This window comes from Lepus europaeus, chromosome 8 (assembly GCF_033115175.1).
Source record: "Lepus europaeus isolate LE1 chromosome 8, mLepTim1.pri, whole genome shotgun sequence".
NCBI classification, from domain to species: domain Eukaryota; kingdom Metazoa; phylum Chordata; class Mammalia; order Lagomorpha; family Leporidae; genus Lepus; species Lepus europaeus.
Window position 1 is genome coordinate 88,827,640 of NC_084834.1, and position 24,278 is coordinate 88,851,917.

Here is a 24,278-nt window from a genome sequence, read left to right on the forward strand (position 1 = left end):
TGGTCATTTCATTTCATGTGTTGGATGTAAATGGTTGTTCAATTGAACGTATTAAGCAAGGTTTAAAGGCATTTCAAAAAATAAAACCTACGTAAGCATACAGAACCAACGTATTGTGAGTGGAGAATCAAATTAGAATTGGCAATCTAGACTCAAAAGAGGAATATGGACAGTTTCAATAATACATTCTGGACTTAACCCCTGTTGTTCTAAGAGGTTGCTTCTGGCTATTGATAGCCTATCACAGTCTGGACATAGTTTCGGGATGATTCAGCTATTTTCATGGACGTGATAAATGACTTAGATAAGGAGAATATTCTCCTTAAGCAGATTTAGCACAGGGACACGAACATCTTCCAACAGAGCCTTGTGTTCTAAATTCACCATTATGTGAGGTCCATAGAAAAAATCTGGGAAAGACCACAGGTGAGGATGACACGCAAGCCCCCTTGCTTCTGAATGCCATGGACTCAGGGCTCTGTGGCCTTTCTCCTACAGAAGTGATTCTCTGGGCTGTGCCGGAGCTCGAGAACTCTCAAGGCATGAAAGAATCCGCTGTGAATGTGTTTCTGAGATGCTTCTTGCCGCGTATGAGATCTGTAGATTGGTGATCTCATCCCCAAAAAATCACCTAAGTCTTTCATTACTGAGGTCGAAGTTACAGGGACAATGGGGACCATTTAACAAGCATTTAGAAGACCTTAGGGGAAAACTGACTTTGTGTTATCTATGCAAAAACAAAAAACAACCTCAGAATGTACTTGATATCCATGGAGGAAAATGTGTAAAGGAACACATTCAATTTCCTTAAGAACAAAAGGCAGAATAACCAGGGAAACTAACTTCCCTAAGAGTAGACTCTGATCCCTTGAGAACTTGGGCAGGTCCCCCAGGCACAGTGCTCCCCAGAAGTGTCAGCCCTGCGCCCTGGATGATGTCACAGTGGTGACTAGTCACCACCACCACAGTGTAAACAAACATCAGCAGGAAATAATGTGGGTAGGGCCAGGGTCTGGGAGCATGCCTTCCTTCTAGAAAAGTCTCGCGCCTTCCAAGGCTAGCGAATTGTGCTTTTTTGCTTTTTTGCACTTGGCTTTTCTAAGGAAGAAAGGCAACACGGCAGAGCCCTGGCCGCCTGCTACAGAACGCTTTGGTTTCAGAGGCAACGTCTTCCCTTGACAAATGGGTTTCCTTGCTGGCAGCCTCCGCGGTGGGGAGAAGCAGAGGATTCTGCGTTCTCGCTCCAGTTATTGGTTGTCTGACAGGCTTGTCTGGGGAACTGCTCAGAGGAAAGTTTCAAGTTACCAGAACGAGGCAAGCCCACTGAGGAGCAGGAGCCGCGGCGGCAGGAGCGGCCGGAGGAGGAGGCAGAGGAGGAGGGGAGGAGGAGCGCTCTAGCGCTGCAGCAGCTGCCCCTCTGATTGGCTGGGCGATTCAGCTGCTTCCCTGGAACAAAAGGTCAAAGTGGACTGCAGTGTACATGTCGAGAGGCAGCCGATAAAACAGCATTGCCCGGGAGAGTTTGGAGGCTGAGCGCGGCACCGCACTGCACACTGCAGAGCGAGTCCTTCCTCCAGCCGAGAGGTGCAGCCTGGCGCCCCAGCCCACTTAGCCACTGGGAGAAGACGGTCTCTGCACAGGCAGCCCAGCTGGTCTGGCCGGGGACGAGACAGCTGTGAGCCTCTCCTGCACATTTCCATGCAAGAATGGCTTGCGAAATCATGCCTCTGCAAAGGTAGCATTCTTTCCTGTCGGTTTTGTTGTGCTCTGCTCTGTACGAAGGTTTTCCGGACAGTAGAGAGCCCTGTAACTTGGCCAGCACTTGGCATCTTCCGGTACTGGGCTGCAGACTGGGGACAGTCCCTTGTGTCCTGAATGTTCTTACACTTCACTAATGTGCTACTCCTCTGCTGCCATTTCTGCCCCATTTCTTAGCTGTTTCCCTGGGTCACTGTGCTCAGTTCTGTCTTCCTTTGGATGGAAATACCTGTAAGAAAATACTCTGAAATCTAAAGGAAAGTATAGCCTGAGGAATATATTGAGGTTTAGAGAACGCAATCAGCTTCTTAGCAGGGTTTCCACTAAGGCTATTTTAAAGGATGTTGGCAAGCTGATGGCCTTTTTAAAATGTTTTTTTAGGATCCCTCTCTTCCAGAGTTTGGAACCAGACAGAGATTTTTCTAGCCGTACATACTTCACAATAAGTGGACTGGTGACACAGATGACACTGCAAAAACAAAACAAAACGTGGTGTGTAAGAATGATTGAGTTGAAGGCTCTGGTTTTGCTCATTAATGATTATAATGTGTACGGGAGGGGGGGGTGAGCAGTTGTAGGAAAGCAGGAAAAGATCGTTTTAAACAAAGGAGCTTGTTATAAGAGAATCGTGTCCTGGAATGTTCAGGTCACCCCCGTGATGACTGAGTCTACCTCTTTCACAACAGGGAAACCGAGGCCCGGAGAAAGTTGCAGAGTTGCCCAAGGGCATTTTATGATTTTTTTCAAACTACCTTTGTGACTCCTAAGATCATATTTCAATGTCAGCTGCGTTACCTACAGTACATTTGAGTCCTGAAATGCTTCACTTGAGAAAATTTGCGAGGGTGTTAGTCCTGAAAATGATGTAGAAAGTGCTTAATATGGTTTGTTTATGAACTGACAAAAATCTAGACAAAAAGGAATTTCATCGTTAAAAATGATGCCACAAATATTGCACTAAATATTTGTTTTAATAGTGAAAATCAGGCTGGAAAAAAATGTTTATATGTGGAGTGGTTCCTACAGGTATTTATTTACTGTGAGATAAAGCAGCATTGTTTTTCTCTCACTGCACTGGTGAGGGCACTGTAATGGGAACTTGATGGAGATGTGCAGAGACTTCCTTTTCTAATGATCCAAGGAAGCAAAATGTGGTTTATGGAGAGATCTGAAATTTTTCTGTATGAACACGGCGAGGAGGTTCTCATGCTTGAAGCTCCCCAGAGACCAGTGTTAATGGACACCTTTTGGAGCCTTGATTTAGTGTCTAATTGTAAGGTTGGGCGCTGCTTTTTTCTTATAATGACATCAGTTTTTAAAGGTCTTATGCAAGTTGTATCCCAGGCAAGAAAGACTACTGACTATGACTGACCTCTGTAGTAGCAACTTGATAATGATTATTCAAGAAGAAAATAGGACTTTATACAGCTAACCCATTGTTTAGGCAGTTTAAAAAGCGAAAAGAAAATCAGAATTTTGCATTGTTTGTCATTATTAATGAACATATCGGGAATAAATCCAGGAATAAGTGGAGTTTGCCTTCTGGAATGCGGAATCCCTCCTTTTGTTTCTTTGCGTTACTACGCAGTCACCCCTATGCCCGTTCACGGCCACAGTGTTTCCCTAGCTCTTAGGGTTTGATTTGATTCCCCAACAGCCTTCACTTCCAGCGCATGCCTGTCTGTAGTGTGGGTTTCTTCATTAAGGATCCCTTGTGAATGTAAGCATTTATGCAGAAAACCTTCCTGCTCCTACATGTAATTGCTTCTCCAGACCCCACTCTGTGTCCGTGACCAGGATTCCCATAGCTCTCCTGCTGGTAGCTGCTGCCCCTGCCCATGATCCTGCCTGAAGCAGGAAAGGAGCAGAGCCTTGGCACTCTGTGTGTGTGAGTCACAGAACTGGTGCTTTCTTCCATTCTGTTTAAGAGCACCAAGAGACTAGAACCGGAATTGAGAGTGGGTGAGTAAAAGAAACGCTTTGAGTGCCACTTAAGGAAATTCCTGCTCACTACTTGTATTGCACAGAAAGGTCACTGCTTTCGAGGTGCGTGAGAGTGACCTGCAGAGCTTACTTTTAAAATCAAGTCTTTCCTGCTGCCCTTCTTCCTAGATTTCAGTGAATCGAGTCTGGAAGCAGCAGGGAGAAATCTGCATTTTCCCAGACTCCTTAAAAGCATATCTGATACAGATGAGCCACGCTTGGGCACACACTGATCTAAATTCGAGTTAATGATTGCCACTTGTATACAGCTATGGACAGCTGGGATATATAGGAATCTAATACCATACTACTCTAACACTCAAAAAGCATATTTAATAACATGACATCACGCGAGGTGTTTCTCCTTCGTGACTGATGCTTCCTGCCATTGACTAAATGTCGGTGTTACCTTTTCAGACAAAACAGGCTATTCTCTGACCAACACTGCACTCCAGTGATCCTAGGGTAATCATGACATGGGCTGTGCAAAGAGATCACATGCTAGAGAGGAGGCAGCCGCATTAGCAGACAATTACAATACCACGTGGCACTTTGAGTCCTGCACAGTGTGATTAGCATAATAACAGAGGTTGCCTGGATGGGTGATATTCCCCTATGCTTTATTTACCCTCATGTCAATGTGGGATCTCATTAGAGGGCATGTTTGCACTTCAAGGTCTCCTTATAACTTCCATAAATTACTCTTTTTATCCTTTCTTAGTACATTGGGAAAATAAATAGAAGATATTTTGTTGCCGCTAATCTGTAACAGATGAGAATAGCAGATGAAGTTGAAAACTCAGAATGAAACAAAACAGTTGCTTCCCCTGTAATATATTTTGCTGATTATTACTGAGTATAATTTGCAGTTTCCAGGGAAGAGTGGCTGTTTAGAAACTCATGATCTTTAAGAAAAACTGCGTAGATTGAATGTTTAGAGTATGACCTTCTATAAAGTACTCAGGGCTTAAAGTTCCCTTCAAGTGGCTTCAATTAAAGACAGGGTATTATTAAATATTTATTGAGGTGGCTAAGTTGTCCCTGCTTTTTTTCTAATACTAAAATATTTACAAGTGCTTCTTATAGTTAGTAGTAAAACTCAGCACATTGTATTGCCTTATATGGATATTCTTGCCATCTGACAAGGTCCTCTGCAAGGAATACAATATTAAATAATCTGACTGTATTCAATCTGGAATGGAAATACCACTCCTTTTCTCAGATGACTGAGTCTGTCTGCTGTCACTAAGGAGACAGGATGCTTGACCAGATCCCAGGCCCACTGCTACCTCAACCTTCACACAGCTCATATTCCCTGGTTTTCCCCCTGTGATGATGTAGCTCTGGAGGTTAGACACTCGTACAGATGGAAAGACTTCCGCAGGCCGAGATACAAGTCTTAATTGTGAGTCTCACGTCTGTGACCAAACTCCCAACTTTCACAGCAATATTTTGGCTTGCTAGATTAACTTCCCAACAGCCCCTAGCTTAATTTATAGCCACAAAAGATAATGATGGAGGGTGAATTTATGAGCACCGATGATTCGTGTTGTTGATGCGTCGGCACCTGCTTTCATCTGGTGGCATCCTATCCTTTCCTGGGTTTATTTGCTGCAGTGGGAGGCTGAGATTGATAATGTCTAAGTAATTCTTTTTTCATTACTTCATCAACAAATTATGATATGCAGTGTGTAGTACTGAATATTAATTTTATGATAATGAAGCACATCATTCCACATTGTAGTGAGTCTTCAAAGACAACTCAAAGCCCCATGACTAACATGTTTTAGTGGCCCTGAAACATCTGAAAATTTCACTACAATGTCTTCTCAGCAGAATCTTTGTGGTCTTTCATAGCACAGGTCTTTAGACCGTCCTTTCGCAAACACATGAACGCAGGTTACATGGGGATGGTGCCGGGAGTTCACCAGGGAACCCCCCCAGGGAAGGAGCCCCCGGGGAAGCTTGTGAGTCTTCTGTGTGGTGTTAGAGAGCCCCCTACTGCTTGGCCTTCAGTAACTCACCTGGGAGCCCACACTCACTTCTCACTGGCTGGTGCTTTGGTAGCCAGAAGGGCTACCCCTGCTTGTCCTGCTCCACTCACGCAGTCTAAGAGGGCGTTAAAAACCACCTCATTCAAACCTGGGCTGACCGGTATGGGGCAGTGTCTCTGAGTTTGTTCTTGACTGCCAATATGGCAGGTATTTGGCAGTAACAAGCAGTCACCAAGAACTAATAGAACCTGTGGAATCCCTTCACATGACGGTTGCATGACGAATGGAGCCTACAGCTTTACTGATGACTCCAAATACAGAAGCCAAAATGAGCAAACGTGAGGAGATTTTTGCGGTTTAAGGAGATTTTCGTGTCTAAACCCCTGAAAGGGTGGAGGTATTAGGTATTTGGCACTAACCAGTGACAGAGCAGTGGAAGGATATTAAACTTGGTATCAAAAAACATCTGGATGTTGATGGCTAGCATGCTGTATCATTTAAAGCAGGTCATTTTCATCATTCACGTAATCACATGATACCACCCAAGGTACCTGTTGTATGGAGGAATTTGTAGAGTTAAAGAATGGGATCTTTTTGGTAAGTGATGAAATTATCAGATATAAAGAGTATATTCCCTTTTGTTTGCTTGCATTCTGACATTTGCAATATCCTTTCAATGCCACGAATGCAAGAGCGCCTGACGTGCTGAGGTGATGTGCTGTCACTGCACTCCATTACATATTACGTCGCTGAAAATTGCACCTAATTAAACTTCCTAAAACTATCAAAACTTCTCACTCTGCTTTTCCCCTGTGATGCTTACATTAGTATGTGCTGATCAGAATAAACTGCCAAAGAAATTGTGTGTGCTATATAAAAACCTTCTAATACACTAGTTACTCTTTTTTTTTTTTTTTTTTTTTTTTAGTGTAGATAACTTTTTTTTTTTTTTTTTTTTTGACAGGCAGAGTGGACAGTGAGAGAGAGAGACAGAGAGAAAGGTCTTCCTTTTCCATTGGTTCACCTCGCAATGGCCGCTGCAGCCAGCGTACCGCGCTGATCCGAAGCCAGGAGCCAGGTGCTTCTCCTGGTCTCCCATGCGGGTGCAGGGCCCAAGCACTTGGGCCATCCTCCACTGCCTTCCTGGGCCATAGCAGAGAGCCTGCCTGGAAGAGGGGCAACCAGGACTAGAATCCGGACTACTTACTCTTAAGAGCCACAAATAGCTTTTTAAAACAGCTTTATATAGCTATAATTCACACCCCTTACAATTCATTCACTTGAGCCTATATTTCAGTGGCTCTGAGTATAGTCACAGAGCTGTGCAAACATCAATTTTTGAACATTTTCATCACCCAAAAAGAAACCTTGCACTCTCTGGCTTTCAATGCTAAGCCCTCCAGCGCAGCACTGCGTGACCACTGATATACTTTGTGTCTTCATAGATTTGCCTGTTCCAAACTTTTTGTATAAATGAAGTTATAGAACCAGATCACAGTAACCTTTTGTGACTGACTTCTTTCCTGTAGTATAACTGTTTGTACAGTTCACCTGTGTTGTAGCAGGTGTCAATACTTCATTCCTTTTTATGGCCAGATACTATTCTGATATACGCATTTTTTAAGTTTTGTTCATCCATTCCTCAATTAATGGATATCTTGTGGCGATTATGAATAATGCTTCTATAAACATGTGCAGGATAAACTTTTGAGAGTTATGAAAATATAGACCCCATTTTAGAGCCAAATGGCTCCCTAGAGATCATCTAAGTCATCTCTTCCATTTTCAGATGATTCAGCTGAAACCCAGGGAGACAGAATGATTTGCCCAGTCAAGTCAGTAGAAACAAATGGGCAACATTGTATGCAGATTGTCAAATAACTATTTGTATACAAAAGTGATGATTAATGACAGTTTTCTCACATTGGAAACTGTGAAAGGGAAGAATCTGTTGTTGTTCAAAAGAAAAAACCAGCTAACCCACAGAGGAAACTGAATTGCTGTTTATTACAACATGAAGTTCCATATTCTGTTTCTTCTTTTCGTGGTAGTAGATAAAAAGTCTATTTTATGACTATCTGGGATTAGTTCTACCCTGTTGTGTTCTAGTGAGTTTCAGACTTAATCATAAAAGGTGAGTTTATCTTTGATATTTAAAAACAAAAAGGTGCTTGAACTCTCCTCTTCCTAGTATAAGTAGTGGCTACTTTGTATTTAGAAAACTGTTGAAGCATAGATTTGAAAAATAGTTTAAAGATTAGAGAATAGATGCACTTACTTTATTAGAAAATGTTCACAACAATGTTACATCCAATCATTCTTTTTTTAAAAAGAATTACTGTATTTATTTGAAAGAGTTACAGAGAGAGGTAGAGACATTGAGAGAGAGAGAGAGAGGTCTTCCATCTGCTGGTTCACTTCCCAGATGGCCACAACAGCCGGAGCTGCGCTGAAGCTTCTTCTGGGTCTCCCACATGGGTGCAGGGACCCAAGGACTTGGGCCATCTTCTACTGCTTTCCCAGGCCATAGCAGAGAGCTGGTTTGGAAGTGGAGTAGCAGGGACTAGAACCGGTGCCCATATGGAATGCTGGCACTTCAGGCCAGGGCTTTAACCCACTGCGCCACAGTGCCGGCCCTCATTAATCCTTTTTAATAGGCCTGCCTCAAACTGGATCTCTAATGCATGCTTCAAAATTTCCGGATTGTAATAAATGTTTTCAGGTGACACAATATGCTACACTGAAGGAAATCATAACAGTTTCACATAAGATGACAGTTGAATTTTGTTTTGTCCAAGAATATGTGAGTGCACTTTAAAACTTCCAAATCAGCCGGCGCCGTGGCTCAACAGGCTAATCCTCTGCCTTGCGGCGCTGGCACACCGGGTTCTACTCCCGGTTGGGGCACCGATCCTGTCCCGGTTGCCCCTCTTCCAGGCCAGCTCTCTGCTGTGGCCAGGGAGTGCAGTGGAGGATGGCCCAAGTCCTTGGGCCCTGCACCCCATGGGAGACCAGGAGAAGCACCTGGCTCCTGCCATCGGATCAGCGTGGTGCGCCAGCCGCAGCGCGCCTACCGCGGCGGCCATTGGAGGGTGAACCAACGGCAAAAAGGAAGACCTTTCTCTCTGTCTCTCTCTCTCACTGTCCACTCTGTCAAAAAAAAAAATTTAAAAAAAAAAAAAACCTTCCAAATCATTTTACTTTTGATGCACTTCCTTTTTTTTATACAGAGATACACCTATTAAAAGAGTGGAACTAAAAGAAGCGTTCTTAAAAAGTGTAAGACAGTAAACACGTCAATATTTTACAGTCAGCAAAATGATGTTGGAAAGCAAAGTAACTTTACCATCTGGGTGAAAATAGCTCCTGCAACTAAAATTAGAAACCAAACGCCACCTAGAGCAGACCATTGAAATGCGGTGTCCTGTTTTCCTAAATGACTCTGCTTCTGTTTCAAGTCCTCGACCTAAGACCTAACAGAAGCTCAGCAGCCTGCCTCCTGGCCCTAGTGCCATCGCGTGCTTCGTGGGGGGCCCAGTCCTGCAAATGCTGCACCTTCCAAGCCACTTTTTCTGAAAGAATTTGGGTTTAACTTATTTATTTAAGAGACACAGACACACAGAGCTTCCATCTGCTAACTCATTCCCCCCAAATGTCTATAGTGGCCTGGGATAGGCCAGAGCCAGGAGCCTGGAACGAGGCATGCTGTACGGGTCTCCCACGTGGATAGCAGGAACCCAGTCGCAGAGCCATTGTGGCCTTTTCTGAGGTTTTGCATTACCAGCTATGGCTGGAACTACGCCAATCCAAAGCCAGAAGCCAGGTACTTCCTCCTGGTCTCCCATGCGGGTGCAGGGCCCAAGCACTTGAGCCATCCTCCACTGCCCTCCCAGGCCATAGCAGAGAGCTGGACTGGAAGAGGAGCAACCGGGACTAGAACTCGGCACCCATATGGGATGCTAGCGCCGCAGGCAGAGGATTAACCAAGTGAGCCACAGTGCCAGCCCAGTGCCATTTTCCATAAACCTTTTGATGTTCTCTGGTAGCACGCACTCGAAAAAACATGGATTGAAGGAGGTCTTGCCTGTGGTAATGGGAATTCCGAAAGCCCAAGCTTAGGTCGACATCAAGTCTTTGTCCACTATCTGTGTGTTACTCAGCACCCTATAACCAGAGTGTGATCATGGGGATGTAAGAAACCAGTCTTGACCCATTTGTCTGTGCTCAGTACTCCATGGAAGAGGGGCTGTCCTTATGGAGAGAATGACAAGATAACTTGATTGCCTTCTGCAGAGTCAGCAGTTTGGGAAATACAAAGCTCTCATATAAAAACTGTGTAACAAGCCATTAAGAAATGTATAGTAAAAACAATTCTTGAAAGAACTTAGCAAAAATAATTTACTATTTTATTTCCCTCTTCTCCCAGTGTCCTCAGATTCTTTTGATTTTATTCCAGTGGATGAAGATTAGAAAGAATTTTCTTGCTAATGTTCTAGAAATAATTCCCTCATTAGCTAATATGAACCCCCAGAAGAAAGTGTTACTACATTTGATATTCTAAGTGGCTGCCTCCCTAAGGCAATCTTTTTACAACTGTAATAATGATAAACCTCGCTTTCTGAAGAAGTTCTCTAAGACAGATGAAAGCTTCCAGCTGCCTCGCAACCAGTTTGGGAACTAAATCAACAATTGCTGTAAGTCCCCGACAATCTTTGGATTTGCCATGAGATGAAATTATTTTCTTTGGCTGCTCTCACTCCAGAACAAACAGATGCAGCATGTGGCAAGGCCATGGTCAAACATTACCTTGCCTGCACATACCCCTGTCTGGGTTCTCTGAACCCACAGAGGGTCCAGCATTTTCACTGCAGCCCAAGTAGCAGAACTCCCACTTTGTAACTGTGTGGTTGAAGACAAGAAATGAGGACTTTCTGCTTAATGTAAGGATGAGGGCAAACCCATGGCATAAAAGTCTTGATGGAGGGGAATAAGCTAATGTGAAATAATCAATGCACAGATGTCTGTGACTGCTTCTAGTTGGCCAAATTCCTTTTATAAATTATAAACTATATGTTTTCATAATATTTAATCAAATAGTAGTGTAAGCAGTCAGTGAATTCTTGATGACACTGATTTTATTCAGCAGCCGTTTACTAAGCAAACATATTTCTGAGTTCTTTGCTACATGCTAACAGTAGCAAGGTAGAGACAAATCCTAGAAGTGAGACAAGTATTGCATGCTCAGCCTCCGGGATAGCTATGAGTGGTGTCTTGGGGATGGGAGAAGCAGCAGCTCCCTCTCCAGGGTGCTGGGACTGGCTTCCCAGAGCAGATGACAGTTGAGGCAAGAGTGGAGTACTTACCCAGCAGAGAGAGAGAAGGGAAGCATTTAAGACAGAGGGAACAACAGGTCCTAACAGTTACAAAAATGCACTACAAGGAATGTGCATTTGTGTAGTTGCTAAGACAACACTTGAGATGCCCACATCCCATATCAGAGTGACTGAGTTTGAATCCTGTCTTGCTCCCAATTCGAGCTTCCTGCTAAGGCACATGCTGGGACATAGCAGATGAAGGCTCATGTACTTGTGGCCCTGCCATCCACATGGGAGGCCTGGATAGAGTTCTTGGCTCCTGGCTTTGGTCCTGCCCACCCCAGTTGTTGCAAGCATTTAGGAAGTAGACCAGCAGGTGATAGTACTGTGCACTATCTCTCTCTCTCTCTCTCTCTCTCTCTCTCTGTCTCTGTCTCGTCTCTCTCTGCCTTTCAAATAAAAAATTAAAAATAATTTTTTGAAAAAAATTTTTTTAAGTTTCAGAAAATGCAGAGAGAATTCTACAGAGCTGTATTCTTGGACTGAGGTTAGGAAGCGAGTTAGGCATTTGGGTTTTACCCTGAATGCAGCATGGGTGCTGCAGAGGCCAAGGATCAGCTTGTGTGGACAGCAGGGAAATGGAGCATTGTCCCTCTGAAGACTAAGGCAGTGGGGAGGAGAGGAACGAGCAGATGCAAGAAAAATTTTTAGATAGAATCCATCAAGTTAATGATTGGCCAAATGCCAGGTTCAGGGATCCACTTTTTTCAAAACAGTTGGCTTGTGAACGTGACATACATGTTAGAAGGAAAATGAGCACTCTGGTCTTTGATTTCTCCCACGTCCCAGCCCTAGATCCTCTGGGAAGTGCAGTGTCAGCCCATTAGCAGGCAGTCATGGCTCTCGTTCTACCTTCTAACTGTAGAGAGATAAAAGAAATGCAGGAGAAAGTGACACATCCACTCACCCCTGCACCCCAAGTAAGAACACTAATTCTCTTCCCCGCCCCCCCCCCCACACACACACATACATGCCCTCACCCCCATGCAATTTCAGAGGCATTGCAAGCTGTTATGACAGGCATCCAGAGATGAGCTAGCTGGGTGAGTGGGATGGAAACAGAGTAAGGTGACCCTTGGTGCCCTCCAAGTGCGAGAGTGACATTGCCGCTGACAAAGGCCAGGGTCACAGAGTGAGGAGGAGCTCAAGGGGACTGTGTCCTGTACAGAAGGGTCTTTCCGAGTCTCATTCTTGCCCCTATCCCATGGCACAACCAGGAAGAGCCTTTAGGCGTCTTCCAGAATGACTCCATTACGCCACTTCTGGGTGCATCCCCTCTGTGCTCTTCTCTGCCATCTAGACGCCACCAAATCCGTACGTATTGGCCCAGAGCGGACTGTGGCCCTGTGGCAGAGGAGGAAAGGCTGTTTCCTCTCTGTCCTTTCACAGATGTCACACTTGTCAGTACACTGTCACAGTTGTCAGTACAATGGCAGCCATTGAGCATCCGTTATATGTCAGTCAAGGGCGACATAGATCTGGCCTGGTGTTTTTCCACTGTGGTCATAAAGCCTGCTAGTGGGTTGTGGCCAGCATGTTATATAATTTTGCATACATAAAATACAACAAAATAGAAAACATCAAAGCAGAGTAAGAACAATTTCTTGACATTTGTGTCCATTTTATGTATGCTATTGTGATAACAAATAGGCTTCTGATGAGCCATTATCAGCACTTTTAAAAATACTGCAGGTGGATTGCTGACGAGGATGCTCCATTTGAAGGAAGGCTAGGTGAGCCTTTGGATTACTGTCCTGTACCCCCATGCCGGCACAGGACATTGATTCTAGTCTTACCACTCCTCCCCGTGAGCTTTCAGAGCACAGCCTTGGGTAAGTTGTTGACAGCTTCATTAGGCAGGTTCTTAACTTCTGAACCTGGAGGGCAGAAAAGACTTTCAGTGGCCGCATCAATCTGCCAGGGCTGCAGCATCAGACAATCACACGCTGGGTGGCTCCCAGCACCAGAAGTGTGCTGGCCGACGGTTCTGGGCGAGTCCAGGCCTCTGCCTGAGCTCCAAGCAGTTCTATGGCCTGGCACAGCAGAACCGCTGTTCACGCCATGTTCCTGTTGTGTGTGTCTGTCTCTGTGTCCGCTTGTCTGCTTTTATGTGAGGATAGCAGTCTGACTGAAGCAGGGCCTATCTCGCCCCTTTTTGACTTGATCCTCTCTTAGAGACCCTGTTTGCAGATCAGGTCCCATTCTGAGGCACAGGGGACTCCAGTTGCAGTGTGTATTTTGGGAGCAAGACTATTTTTTTTTAAAGATGTCTTTATTTATTTATTTGAAACATGGAGTTACAGAGAGGGCGAGGCAGAGGCAGAGAGAGAAGTCTCCCATCTGCTGGTTCACTCCCCCAAATGCTCACAGTGGCCAGGACCAGGCCAAACCAAAGCCAGGAGCTTTTTGCAGGTCTCCCACGTGGATACAGGGGCCCAACCACTTGGGCCATCTTCCATGGAGCAACACCTTTTTAAGATTTCTTTATTTAAAGGCAGGGTGAGAGAGAGAAAAGGAGATATAGAGAGAATGAGAATGAGAGAGATCTTCTGAAGCCAGAAGGAGCCAAGAAAACAAGAAAAACATCTGGGTCTCCCATGGGGGTGGCAGAGACCCAAGTACCTGGGCCATCTTCCACTGCTTTCCCGGGTACAATAGCAGGGAGTTGAATCAGAAGGAGAGCAGCCAGCACTCATATGGGAGGACAGTATTGCAGGTGCCTCTAGGTGCCAGCTTAACCCGCTTAACCCTACATTTCAACATGTAAAAATGTATTTCAGATTTCTACTACACAGTCGAGAAAGTGGTAGAAACATTTTCCTATCTTACTGGAATAAATGAATTCTAAATCTTTGGAAGTGTTTTTGTTTTGCTTCTGTTTTGCCCCCTCAATAATACCACTTGGTGTTGGCTAAAAATTCACATCCTAGGAACATTAACAGCTTCAGCTCCCCACGTTTGTCCTTTGGTCCAGGAATCTGTTTGCTCTTGAACTGCAATAACTGGTTTGTTTTTCTCCTGGCTAGGTGTTGCATTCTTGGTCACAAAGTGCAAATAATAAAACTGTAAACAAAGCTGCTTGAACCTAACCCCCCACCACCAAAAAAAAAAAAAAGAATATCCCCCCAAAGTCACAGCTGCAGACAGCAACACACTGAAGCTTTTACATTTGTTTTCCAAAAAGAGTAGGGATTTCTATTTTTTTTTTTTTTTTTCATGTTCCTGAATGGGGCCAAACCAAAAACCAGGACCCAGCTCCCATCTGGCTCAGAGGTTGTAAGGCCTGGTTGGTGCTTGTCTGTGTGACACTTTCTGTTTAGAGAGGAAGGAAGAAAAGAAAAATGTGTTAAATTCACTTTCCTCCTCATTCTCCAAGAAAATTTGTCTAAGAAAATTCCTCCCCTTAGCACATTCTGTAGCACGTGAGGAAAACGCCTGCGTTCCAGAAAAAATGTTTACTTAGTACTTTTCTTTCCCTTGCCCCTCACTTCCTCTCTGTGTTTTTGTAAGCTCTCAATGATGATTTTTTCCTACTTCCTTCAATGAATGCAACCTGATCCTCAGGACTTATTTTTCTAAACTATTCAAACTTGCAAACTCTCTTCCATCTCCAACTTACTAGAATGTGTTTAAAGAGTGCAGCTCAAGATGCAAATTATGTTAATTGTGTGGGAGCCAGCCACAGCAGCCAGTCAGCTAGCTGAACTAATTCGGATGCCTTGAGGACAGTTGAAAAGGAAGTTGAATGGAATGGTGGTGCGATCCACTCCCTGAAGGTCCATTCTGAATATCTCACTCTGGGAACTCTCCCAACAGCATTGGGCTTTTCTGAGACATGTGAAACGCCATGCTTTTCATGAATTCACTCAGCTTGCTATGGCATTAAACCGATAGCACTGCTTTCTGTGGCTTCGGTATAGAAATTGGTGCAGCTCATGAAGAGACGGGAAGTCTAGATGCCATTCATTTATATTTGCCACTATGGAGGATTATAAAAAACTTAAGTTGGATGGAACCCTACTAAGACCATACTGCCTTTCTGGCGTTCACAGTTATAGCTTTTTTGACACGAATTATTATTTGAGTCTCCTTGATAAATGTTCTTCTCAGAAAGTACTTTTGAGAGACTGTAGTACAATGTATCTGAGACTATTCAAATACCTTGATTGGGTGACATGAATTAAATGATTGCCCAAATCTCTCAGTGTATGTTTAATGGTTTAAAAAAGGAAAAGAAAGCAAGCCAATTAATTGGCTGCTTAACCTTGGATGTTATTCAAAGTCAGCAAATAGGAAATAATTAAAACATGGGGTGGATACTGGGACCCAGGGAGGGAATCAGATGAATTCCGGGTTGTCGCAGTTTGTTGCTGGCTTGACTTCATGACACTACTCCCTGCTTCTGCTTAAATCAGAATTAGTCTCAGTTACGAATTTAGGCAAAAAAATATGGCAAAGTTTGCTCAGTGTAGAACTTAAGTCATTCAACATCACTGGATATGAGTGAGATTTACACAAAACCAGGAATAGGTATAAATAAACTCTAAATAGATGTTTGGGGGCCTATAATAAAAGTACAGTATCTGTTTTGCAAGCTTTGTAGAAATGGTGTCTTGCATTGTGATTTTCAAGTCTTGTGGATAAATTTATTTTCTCAATTCTCAATTCTACTTGGGTAAAATGCCCTTGATCATTTTTTCCTTTAAATTGCCTTCAAATTCAGTGCATTAAATTGATTTCTTTAATTAATTGATTTAATATGTTTGAAATCAGTGCTCTGGTTGTTTCAGAATTTAAACATTTGTCAAGATTGTTATTAAACTCCAGGCAAGAATACTTCTGTGAAAGGAAAAAGAGAAATAGGCTAATTAACTTTCAAAAGTCGTTTATACTCATTTTGTTTTCAAAATTACGTTGTTCTTCTTGGTTACTGTGCATGGACAGCTACCCTGTTGGATGGTGATTTTTGAGTAAGTGTAATACTGAGTCTGTTTCATTGTATTTAATGTCAGTTACTTACATATTCTTTTTCAGAACAACATACACTGAATCAAAATTCAGGGACCTATCCAAATTAAGAATTTTTCATTTTGCTGTTCATTGACAAATTTACTTTGTCCAGAGGCAACTGGAAAAAAATTTTGCTTATTATTAAACCATTGTGTTTCTATCAAGAGGTGTTCTTGACACATAACCACGCACATTTTGATGAGCACTTTATAAGTGCTGCCAGGCACAGGGCATTTTGAATGGACTTTGGTTAAGTGAGGTGGAGTTGCTAGTATCAAGGAGCTAATCAGGAGTACAGGATCTTGCTGAGAGCTGACACAATGCAGATTGCCCGCTGTAAGCATGTTCCTTACTACCTAGTCCTCTAACTCTGTTTCAAAAGTTAAAATAGAAGCAAAGACAATGTTCAGCAAAACTGGACTAACGCGGGTTCCAGTAAATTACATATCACCAGCTGTGTCACCTGGGTGGGGAATTATGTGCCCACTCTGAGCCCACTTTCCACATTGGAATAAAAGAGATCCAGGCCAAGCAGCCAAGGAGAGTTGTTGTAAGGATCTCATGAGATAACTCACTTAAGGCCAGGGGTAGTACCTGACCCCTTTCAAAACTGATGAATAAATGTATGAGAGAGGGAAGGAATAAAGGCAAAAATGATTGCTTGGCTTTGATTGCCTGTTTGCTGTAATAAATGTAGCACACCCATACAACCTTTAGTCAGAACACATGTGTTCATAGGCCCCGCGTGTATCATCCCCCCACATCACTTATTAAGAAAACCAAGCAAGCTCCTCATTATCCATCAAAAAACATTATAAGTAAGCATGCTCATATTCAATGCAATGTATTACATGTTAGAGTTAAGGATCTGTTCCTTTCTGGGGAAAAAAAAAAAAGATCCAGTGCCCATTTTATGATACATGGAAGTGATTTTCCTCTAATAACATAAAATCATTATAGATTTTTTTGGCAGATTTTTTGGAACGGTAGTGGTCAGAATTAGTATTGTTTTTTAACACCTGTTCCTTAATTGGGAAACGACCCCCAAACATTGTCGTGGTTTATGTTGTTAAGTGTTTCCTAAGGATATTTTGAAGTGAAACGTGTAAACTGCTTGTGTCAGCTCTTCCCGGACACTTGGACATTTCCCGGGTGTAGACACCATCAAGTCCACACCTAACTCTGCAGTCTTGCCTTCAGCCCATCTGCAGTCCAATCTAGAATAAAGCTCTTCCATTGCTTGCCTCTCACAGGGGAAGAATGGGCACAGTTAATTGTAACATTAACATCTTCAGCAATGTGAGCACTGGGACAGCTGAGCAAATGAAAATTATACACCGTATCCCTACTAGAATGTGAAGGCCTTGTCAACTTTCAGGGCAGCTTTTTGTTTGTTTGTTTGCTTGTGAATGTGTGTTACACTATAATTTCATAAGATTCTGTTGGGTGGGCATTGTGGCACAGCAGGATATGCTGCCTTTTGGGACACCCACATCCCATATCAGAGCGTTGGGTTCAAGTCTCAGCTATTCCACTTCCAATCCAGCTTCCTTCTGATGTGCACCCTGGGAAGTGGCAAGTGATGGCCCAAGTGCTTAGGCCCTTTCCACCCACATGGGAGTTCCAGATGGAGCTGTATACTTCTGGCTTCAGCCTGGTTCAGCCCTGGCTTTTGCAGGCATTTGAGGAATGAACCAGCAGATGGAAGATACCTCTGTATCTCTCTCTCCCCTTCCCTCCTTCCCCCTCTCTCTCTCTCCCTCCCTCCCTCCCTCCCTCCCTCCCTCTCTCTCTCTCTCTCCCTCTCCCTCTCCCTCTCCCTCTCCCTCTCCTCCTCTCTCTCCTGCTCTACCTTTCAAATAGATGAAGATAAAGAAACATTTAGAAAATGTTTCAATCACATATATTTTACACTTTAAAAATAATACTTTATATTAAGCTTCATGTGGTTTCCATGTTATTGGAAGAAGTTAAACTGTTTTAGTATTTTATATCCTTTTGGGTTATCCACACTGGTAAATAGTTAGTAGAGGAAGTACAGAACAAGGAGCATGAGTTTACTGATGTTCCTCACTGCTGGGGAATTGTTTCTGGAGCCCTCCCACTTAGGAATAGTTTGTAAGCCCTTTGATCATCATGTTAATGAGCTGCAATTAGCTTTGTTGAGATAATTGAGTAGGTAATCATTGGTAGGGTTTCTGTGTAATATATGGACACTTGAGATGTGCTTGTAGAATAAGATCATGAAAAGCTTCCTGCAGAAAGTGAGGTGTGATTAGATTACTTTTGCTAATCCTCCACCTGCGGCGCCAGCACCATGACTTCTAGTCCCGGTTGGGGCGCCGGATTCTGTCCTGGTTGCTCCTCTTCCAGTCCAGCTCTCTGCTGTGGCCCAGGAGTGCAGTGGAGAATGGCCCAGGTCCTTGGGCCCTGCACCCGCATGGGAGACCAGGAGGAAGCACCTGGCTCTTGGCTTTGGATTGGCGCAGTGCGCCGGCCGCAACACACGGGCCATAGTGGCTACTTGGGGGGTGAACCAACAGAAAAAGGAAGACCTTTCTTTCTGTCTCTCTCTCACTGTCTAACTCTGCCTTTCAAAAAAAAAAAAAAAAAAAAGGATTACTTTTGCCTTAGGAAAGCCATGAAAGATTGATGGTTTCCTGAAGACATGATTAACCTTGACCTGGTCCAAGGTGGAATGTGTCCTACTAACATCACTCCATCATGAGATTAGTGCTAATATGTCATATTAATCTGTGACAGGTAAAACAGAATTTCAGCGGAATTGATATACTAACAGAAATTATATTAATTCAAAATTAATTTTCCTTAGACTCCACAGTCTGTGTCACCTTTCTATTTGAAGTATGTATTTGATTTTTGTCATTTGGCTATAGTTTGTCATTTTGCTACAGAGAATGGAGGAAAATTAATGATTCTTTGGATCCTCACTATGTTCCTCATGTTTTTCTCTGCTTTGGTTTAAGAAATCAGTTTTTAAATTGTTAAATATAGCTGAAAAGACTAAAATTAGATTTTTTTTAAATTTGGAAATGTCAAGGTGGCTATTTTAATAACTTCCTTGGTGATTAGGCTATACCCTAAATTAAAGTCTCTATTTTTGACATGTACAAGGGTACTTCAAAAAGTTTATGGGAAATGTATATTTTTAAAACTATGCATGGATTTCAAATATTTTTTCTCATCAAAATTTGTTTGATTTATTTATTTATTTGAAAGGCAGAAATACAGAGAGAGAGAAGGAAAGATAGAGGGAGAGATCGGATCTTCCATCTGCTGGTTTACTCCTCAAATGCAGCCGGGACTGCACCAGGCCAAAGCCAGGAGCCAAGAGCTTCTTCTAGGTCTTCCACATGGGTGCAGGGGAAAAATCACTTGGACCATGTTCCAATGCTTTCCCAGGTGCATTAGCGGGGAGCTGGATCTGGAGTGGAGCAGCCAGGACTTGAACTGGCACCCATATGGGATGCTGGTACTGCAGGCCACAGCTTAACACACAATGCCACAAAGTGCAGACCCCTAAACTTATGCTTTAATTCCCTTTTCCCATGAGTTTTTTGAAGTGTCTTTATATGCAGATGGCAAGGTGAGCACAAAGCTTTGGGCTGTACTAACTCATTCTCTGTGTAGCAGTAGAGCAGAAAATCAAATATTCAGCAAGTTCATGGAGTCCAGGGTTATTGTCTGAAGTTTATAAAGCCAAGGTAATCACTTTTAAAGCAGATGATTTGACAGAAGTCAAAATAAATGTTAGACAAGATCTCTTCTCTCCAGTGACTGAATGCTTGCTGTACTGATAGGACTTTCAGTGAACCATCCAAGGTGTAACCTAGAGTATTCCTTATGGCTAAGTTTCTTTACCACCTCCCTACTCCAAGGGCTTAGAAAATAGATCTGAAAAGCATATAACCCTGTAAATGAAAGATGTTGAAAGTTTTACAAGTGTCCCCTCAATTTTGAAGTCTACTGCTTTTGAAAAGAAATGTCAGGATATGTGATCCATAATGTGTTTACTTACTTATTTTTGAATCTGATTTGTGGCAATCATCCCAGAGCTGGATTTAGATTATAATTCAACCACCAGTCGTTCAGAAATGTTTCCTGGGATATCAGACCTCACCAAGTAACTGCTTTTCAGTAGGCTCTGCCCTTCAGTGATTTGCGGCCTATTGCGTAATCACTTTGTGGCAAGAGAGGGAACATTGGAGGTTGCGGTCTGAGACGACGTGCTGGACTGGGTCTGTTTTCATCCTGGTGTCCTGCCAGCCAAGTCAGCAGCTCTGGTTCAGAGGCCACCTCAGCTATGCAGTTCCTGTGAACACACGAAGGTGTTGTTGCTGAGGACGTGAGGACCCTGGTGTCCTTTGTGTAAATATGCAGAATGGACAAGTGATTACTGTGTTTGAATGCAAATTCAGTTTTGCACAGTATAAGAGATTATAGCATTAAATCATGCCAATTAATGAGAACCGTTTCTCTGAATGTCTTATTTTACTTACTCTGAGCAATATCAATCTATGTTTTACATAGCATTGATTTGAATTGGATTTTATTTCTATTTTTAAAAGTAGATGAGGAGGGACCAGTGTTGTAGCAAAGCAAGTAGCACAACTTCTGCGTCACCGGCATCCCAAATGGGCGCTGATTTGTATCCCGGCTGCTCCACTTCTGATCCAGCTCCCTACTAATGGCCTGGGAAATGCAGCAGAAGGTGGCCTAGGTGCTTGGGCCCCTGCACTCATGTGGGAGATCCAGAAGAAGCTCCTGCTTTGGCCTGGCCCAGTGTTGACTGTTGTGGGCATCTGGGAAGTGAACACCACTAGATGGAAGATCGATCTCTCTCTCTCTCTCTCTCTCTAACTCTGAATTTCAAAGTAAATAAATAAATCATTTTTTTAGAAAGCAAATGAAGAAAATGTATCAAGTCTTCAGTGTTCAAAAATACATAATTATATTTTATAGTATAAAAATGTGCATAATTTCCTGGAGTATGATATTTGGCCACTAATATAGTCTTTTTTAAAAAAAAAGGTTTTTTTTGAAAGTCAGAGTTACAGAGAGAGGAGGAGGAAGAGGAGAGAGAGAGAGAGAGAGAGAGAGGTCTTCCATCTGCTGATTCACTCCCCAAATGGATGCAATGGCCAGGGCTGGGCCAGTCCAAAGCCAGAAGCCTAGAGCTTCTTCCTGGTCCCCCATTTGAGTGCAGGGGCCCAAGTACCTGGGCCATCTTTTGCTGCTTTCCCAGACCCATTAGCCGGGAGCTAGACTGGAATAACCAGGACACAAACCAGTGCCCATATAGGATGCTGGCATCGCAGGCAGAGGCTTAACCTGATACACCACAGTGCTGGCTCCTAATGTAATTTCTTTAAAAAGAAATTCTGTTCTTAAAAAATGAAAGTAAAAATAAAGAAAATTAATCACATAGTTACTGAACTCTTGGTAGACTTTATTAGCCTTTCTAACATTGAGTCATGAAAACTAAATTAGGATGACGTTAGGAAAAATGGGGGACTATGCAAACCAGCCCTCCTTTACGTAGAAGGAATAGTTACAAGGAGGCGCTGTGTTCCTGTGTTAGGAATTGAGACCGAGTACTGCTCCATAAGGGTGGAAATAATCTAGCCCCAAGTTAGAATGATAGAAGTAGCTTGTTTGCTCTACTTAACATGATATAATAGTCTTCGAACTTGTGTGAAAACTAGTTGACTGTAAGTTGATTTAAATTTTATTACATACTTGACATGAAGCACAGAGAATCTTCTGATAAAACATGAACATTTATTTTTCAATTATTTGCATGACTGGTTTGATGCATACTTTTCTGGGTTATTCTAGCATATCATTTTTATGTGGAAAAGATAAAATACAATTGTTAATTGTGAGTTTGTTCTTCCAGACTTTTTTTTAGACTAGAAACAGGACATGTCCTCTGAAAAAATAATTTATGTCACTATACATTTTTTGCACTACCTCCAGTAGGAATAAGTGCATGCTTAAGTGTTTTATATATATTTAAATGTGTTTCTGTAACTTCCTTGTCTTCCATTCCTTTCCCTTCCACTGCATGACTTGGGATTCTTTTGATACAACACTCAAAAAAGGAAGCTATATCAAGACTCATGAATTTCATAATGATTTGTTAACATGATAAGAAGCTATGTGGACTCTCTTCAAAATAGTATAGACCATGTCTTTGAACAGCAAAAGTGATTGATGATTTCAAAATGCCATCTGCTCTGATGAGGAATATCACATACTCGGTGTTACAAATCAGATATTGATGCTGGTAGTCAGATAGTTCTCAGGAGCAGAAAGGCCCATTCCAGGGGTGAGGATGGGGTGAGTGGCAGTGCGGTAACTGGGCCACGGTTTCTGATGCCTGTATCCCACGTTGGAGTGCTAGGCAAGTCCCAGCTCAGCTTTCTCTTCCTGCTTCCAGCCACTGCACACCCTGGGAGGCAGCAGGCGATGGTTCAAGTAGGTGAGTCCCTGCCACCCACATCGGAGACCCACACTGAGTTCCTTCAGGGGCGGAAGATCTTGTTCTGCCAAGGGCCATTTGGACATTTATAACATAATTCATGGGCCATACAACAGTATCAGCTTAAAAATTAGCCTGCTATAGAGTAATTGAATATCAAGTCACACCTGTGGTTGCCTTGGTAGCGCTAGATCAGATATTTCATGGGCCTTATATAGCCTGCAGGCCAGCTGTTCCCCACTCCTGTACCTGGCTCCTGCCTAAACCAACAACCCTGGCTGTTGAAGACATTTGGGGAGTGAACTGGCAGATAAGAAGTCTGTATTTGGGGAGGGGTGTGTCTGTGTGCCTTTCAAATACATAACATAAACTTCTTGATTTAATGGAAAACAAAAGATGAGACACAGCTGCTGAGATGGGTGTCCATCAGAAGCAGATCCCACCATAAGCAGCTGGGCAATGGATGGAGACAGGCAGCTGCTCGGCCGCGGGGCATTCGGTTTGGTGGTTAATTCTGAAAGATTAGCATGAGCTAGGAATGCGATAGTCAGTGGGTACAAGTCTGGGAGTAAGCAGCCAGGTAGAACAGATAGGAGATGGGGGCAGCATGGGCCTCCATTCTCAAGGGAAGCAGATGATCCATCCAAGCCCCCATGGACAGGAGATCACACTGGCCTGAGCCATTGGAGTGGAGACCAGATGGATTGTTTGTGACCACACAGAGGCAGTGTCTGTAATAGAGGCTGGACAGGGAGAGTGTGTGAAGGGGCCACAGAGCCCCAGCGGGGTCCTGGGACCCTGCTGTGGCTACGGGTAGGTGGGCAGGACTCAGGTACAGGCAACCGGGCAGGCCATTTCAATCGCCCTTACTCCACTTGTCACTCCATGGACTTTAAATTCTGTAATTTGATACTCTCTTTGAACAGCCATGACTGAACCCCATGTGGGCCTACAGTACATGTCAGTTGCCTTCAAGTCCTAGGTTTTTATTCCAAACCAACTATCCCCTGTGATCCTAGCACTGTCTTCTCCAGTGTCAGTTCTTCTCTCCCCTAGCCTAACTCATCACAGAGCCATTTGTTCTTTTCTTGCAAGGAAAGGCAACAGTAGCTACAAATCTCCAGCTTCCATCATCCCATGTGGCAAGTTCATTGCAGTTACAGTGGCTCAGACAGTAGGTGTCATTGTTCTCCAGATGCTCAGTAGTGGTGAGCTGCCCTGTTGCAATGATTAGGGAAATGAAAGGGCATGATATGCCAATTCCTTGGTGAGGTTGCAGCAAAATAAACATACACAGGTACAAACTTAAGGTGAAGAACATTCTTGGTGAGGGTGCCCCTACCCAGGCCTCTTTCATATTCTACACTGGAATCCAAAAACAAAGGAGTCCCCAGCTCAATTGCTCAGAGAGGTCACAGAGCACCTTGCTGTCTTGGTGTGTTCTTGGTGTTCTGCCCTGCCTTGCTCAGCTGGTGAGTGGCTGCCTGCTGTTGCCAGGCATCCGGTCAGGTCTGGCTAGGATCTGTTGCTGGCTCTATTTCTGATTGTCTGGAGTTTGATTTCCTTGGTTAGTTCCCACTGACACCAGGGATCTCCACTGTCTATTGCTCCTCTTCTCTGCCTGCTCCCACCTCACGTGTACTATCTCATGCT

At 43.4% G+C, this 24,278-nt stretch overlaps 1 protein-coding gene across 5 annotated transcripts in view; it reads left to right on the top strand.

The window, feature by feature from the left end:
• FAM13A (family with sequence similarity 13 member A) overlaps positions 1 to 24,278 on the top strand; it is a 359,592-nt gene that overhangs the window by 264,206 nt on the left and 71,108 nt on the right. The window contains exon 1 of one of the 5 annotated variants that reach the window (XM_062199868.1): positions 1,464 to 1,735. The exons of the other annotated variants lie outside the window; for them this stretch is intronic. Within the exon in view, the coding sequence (XP_062055852.1) occupies positions 1,707 to 1,735 (29 nt within the window). The 5' untranslated portion in view covers positions 1,464 to 1,706. Of the gene's footprint in view, positions 1 to 1,463; positions 1,736 to 24,278 lie in introns of those variants that run through there. 5 annotated transcript variants of the gene reach the window in all.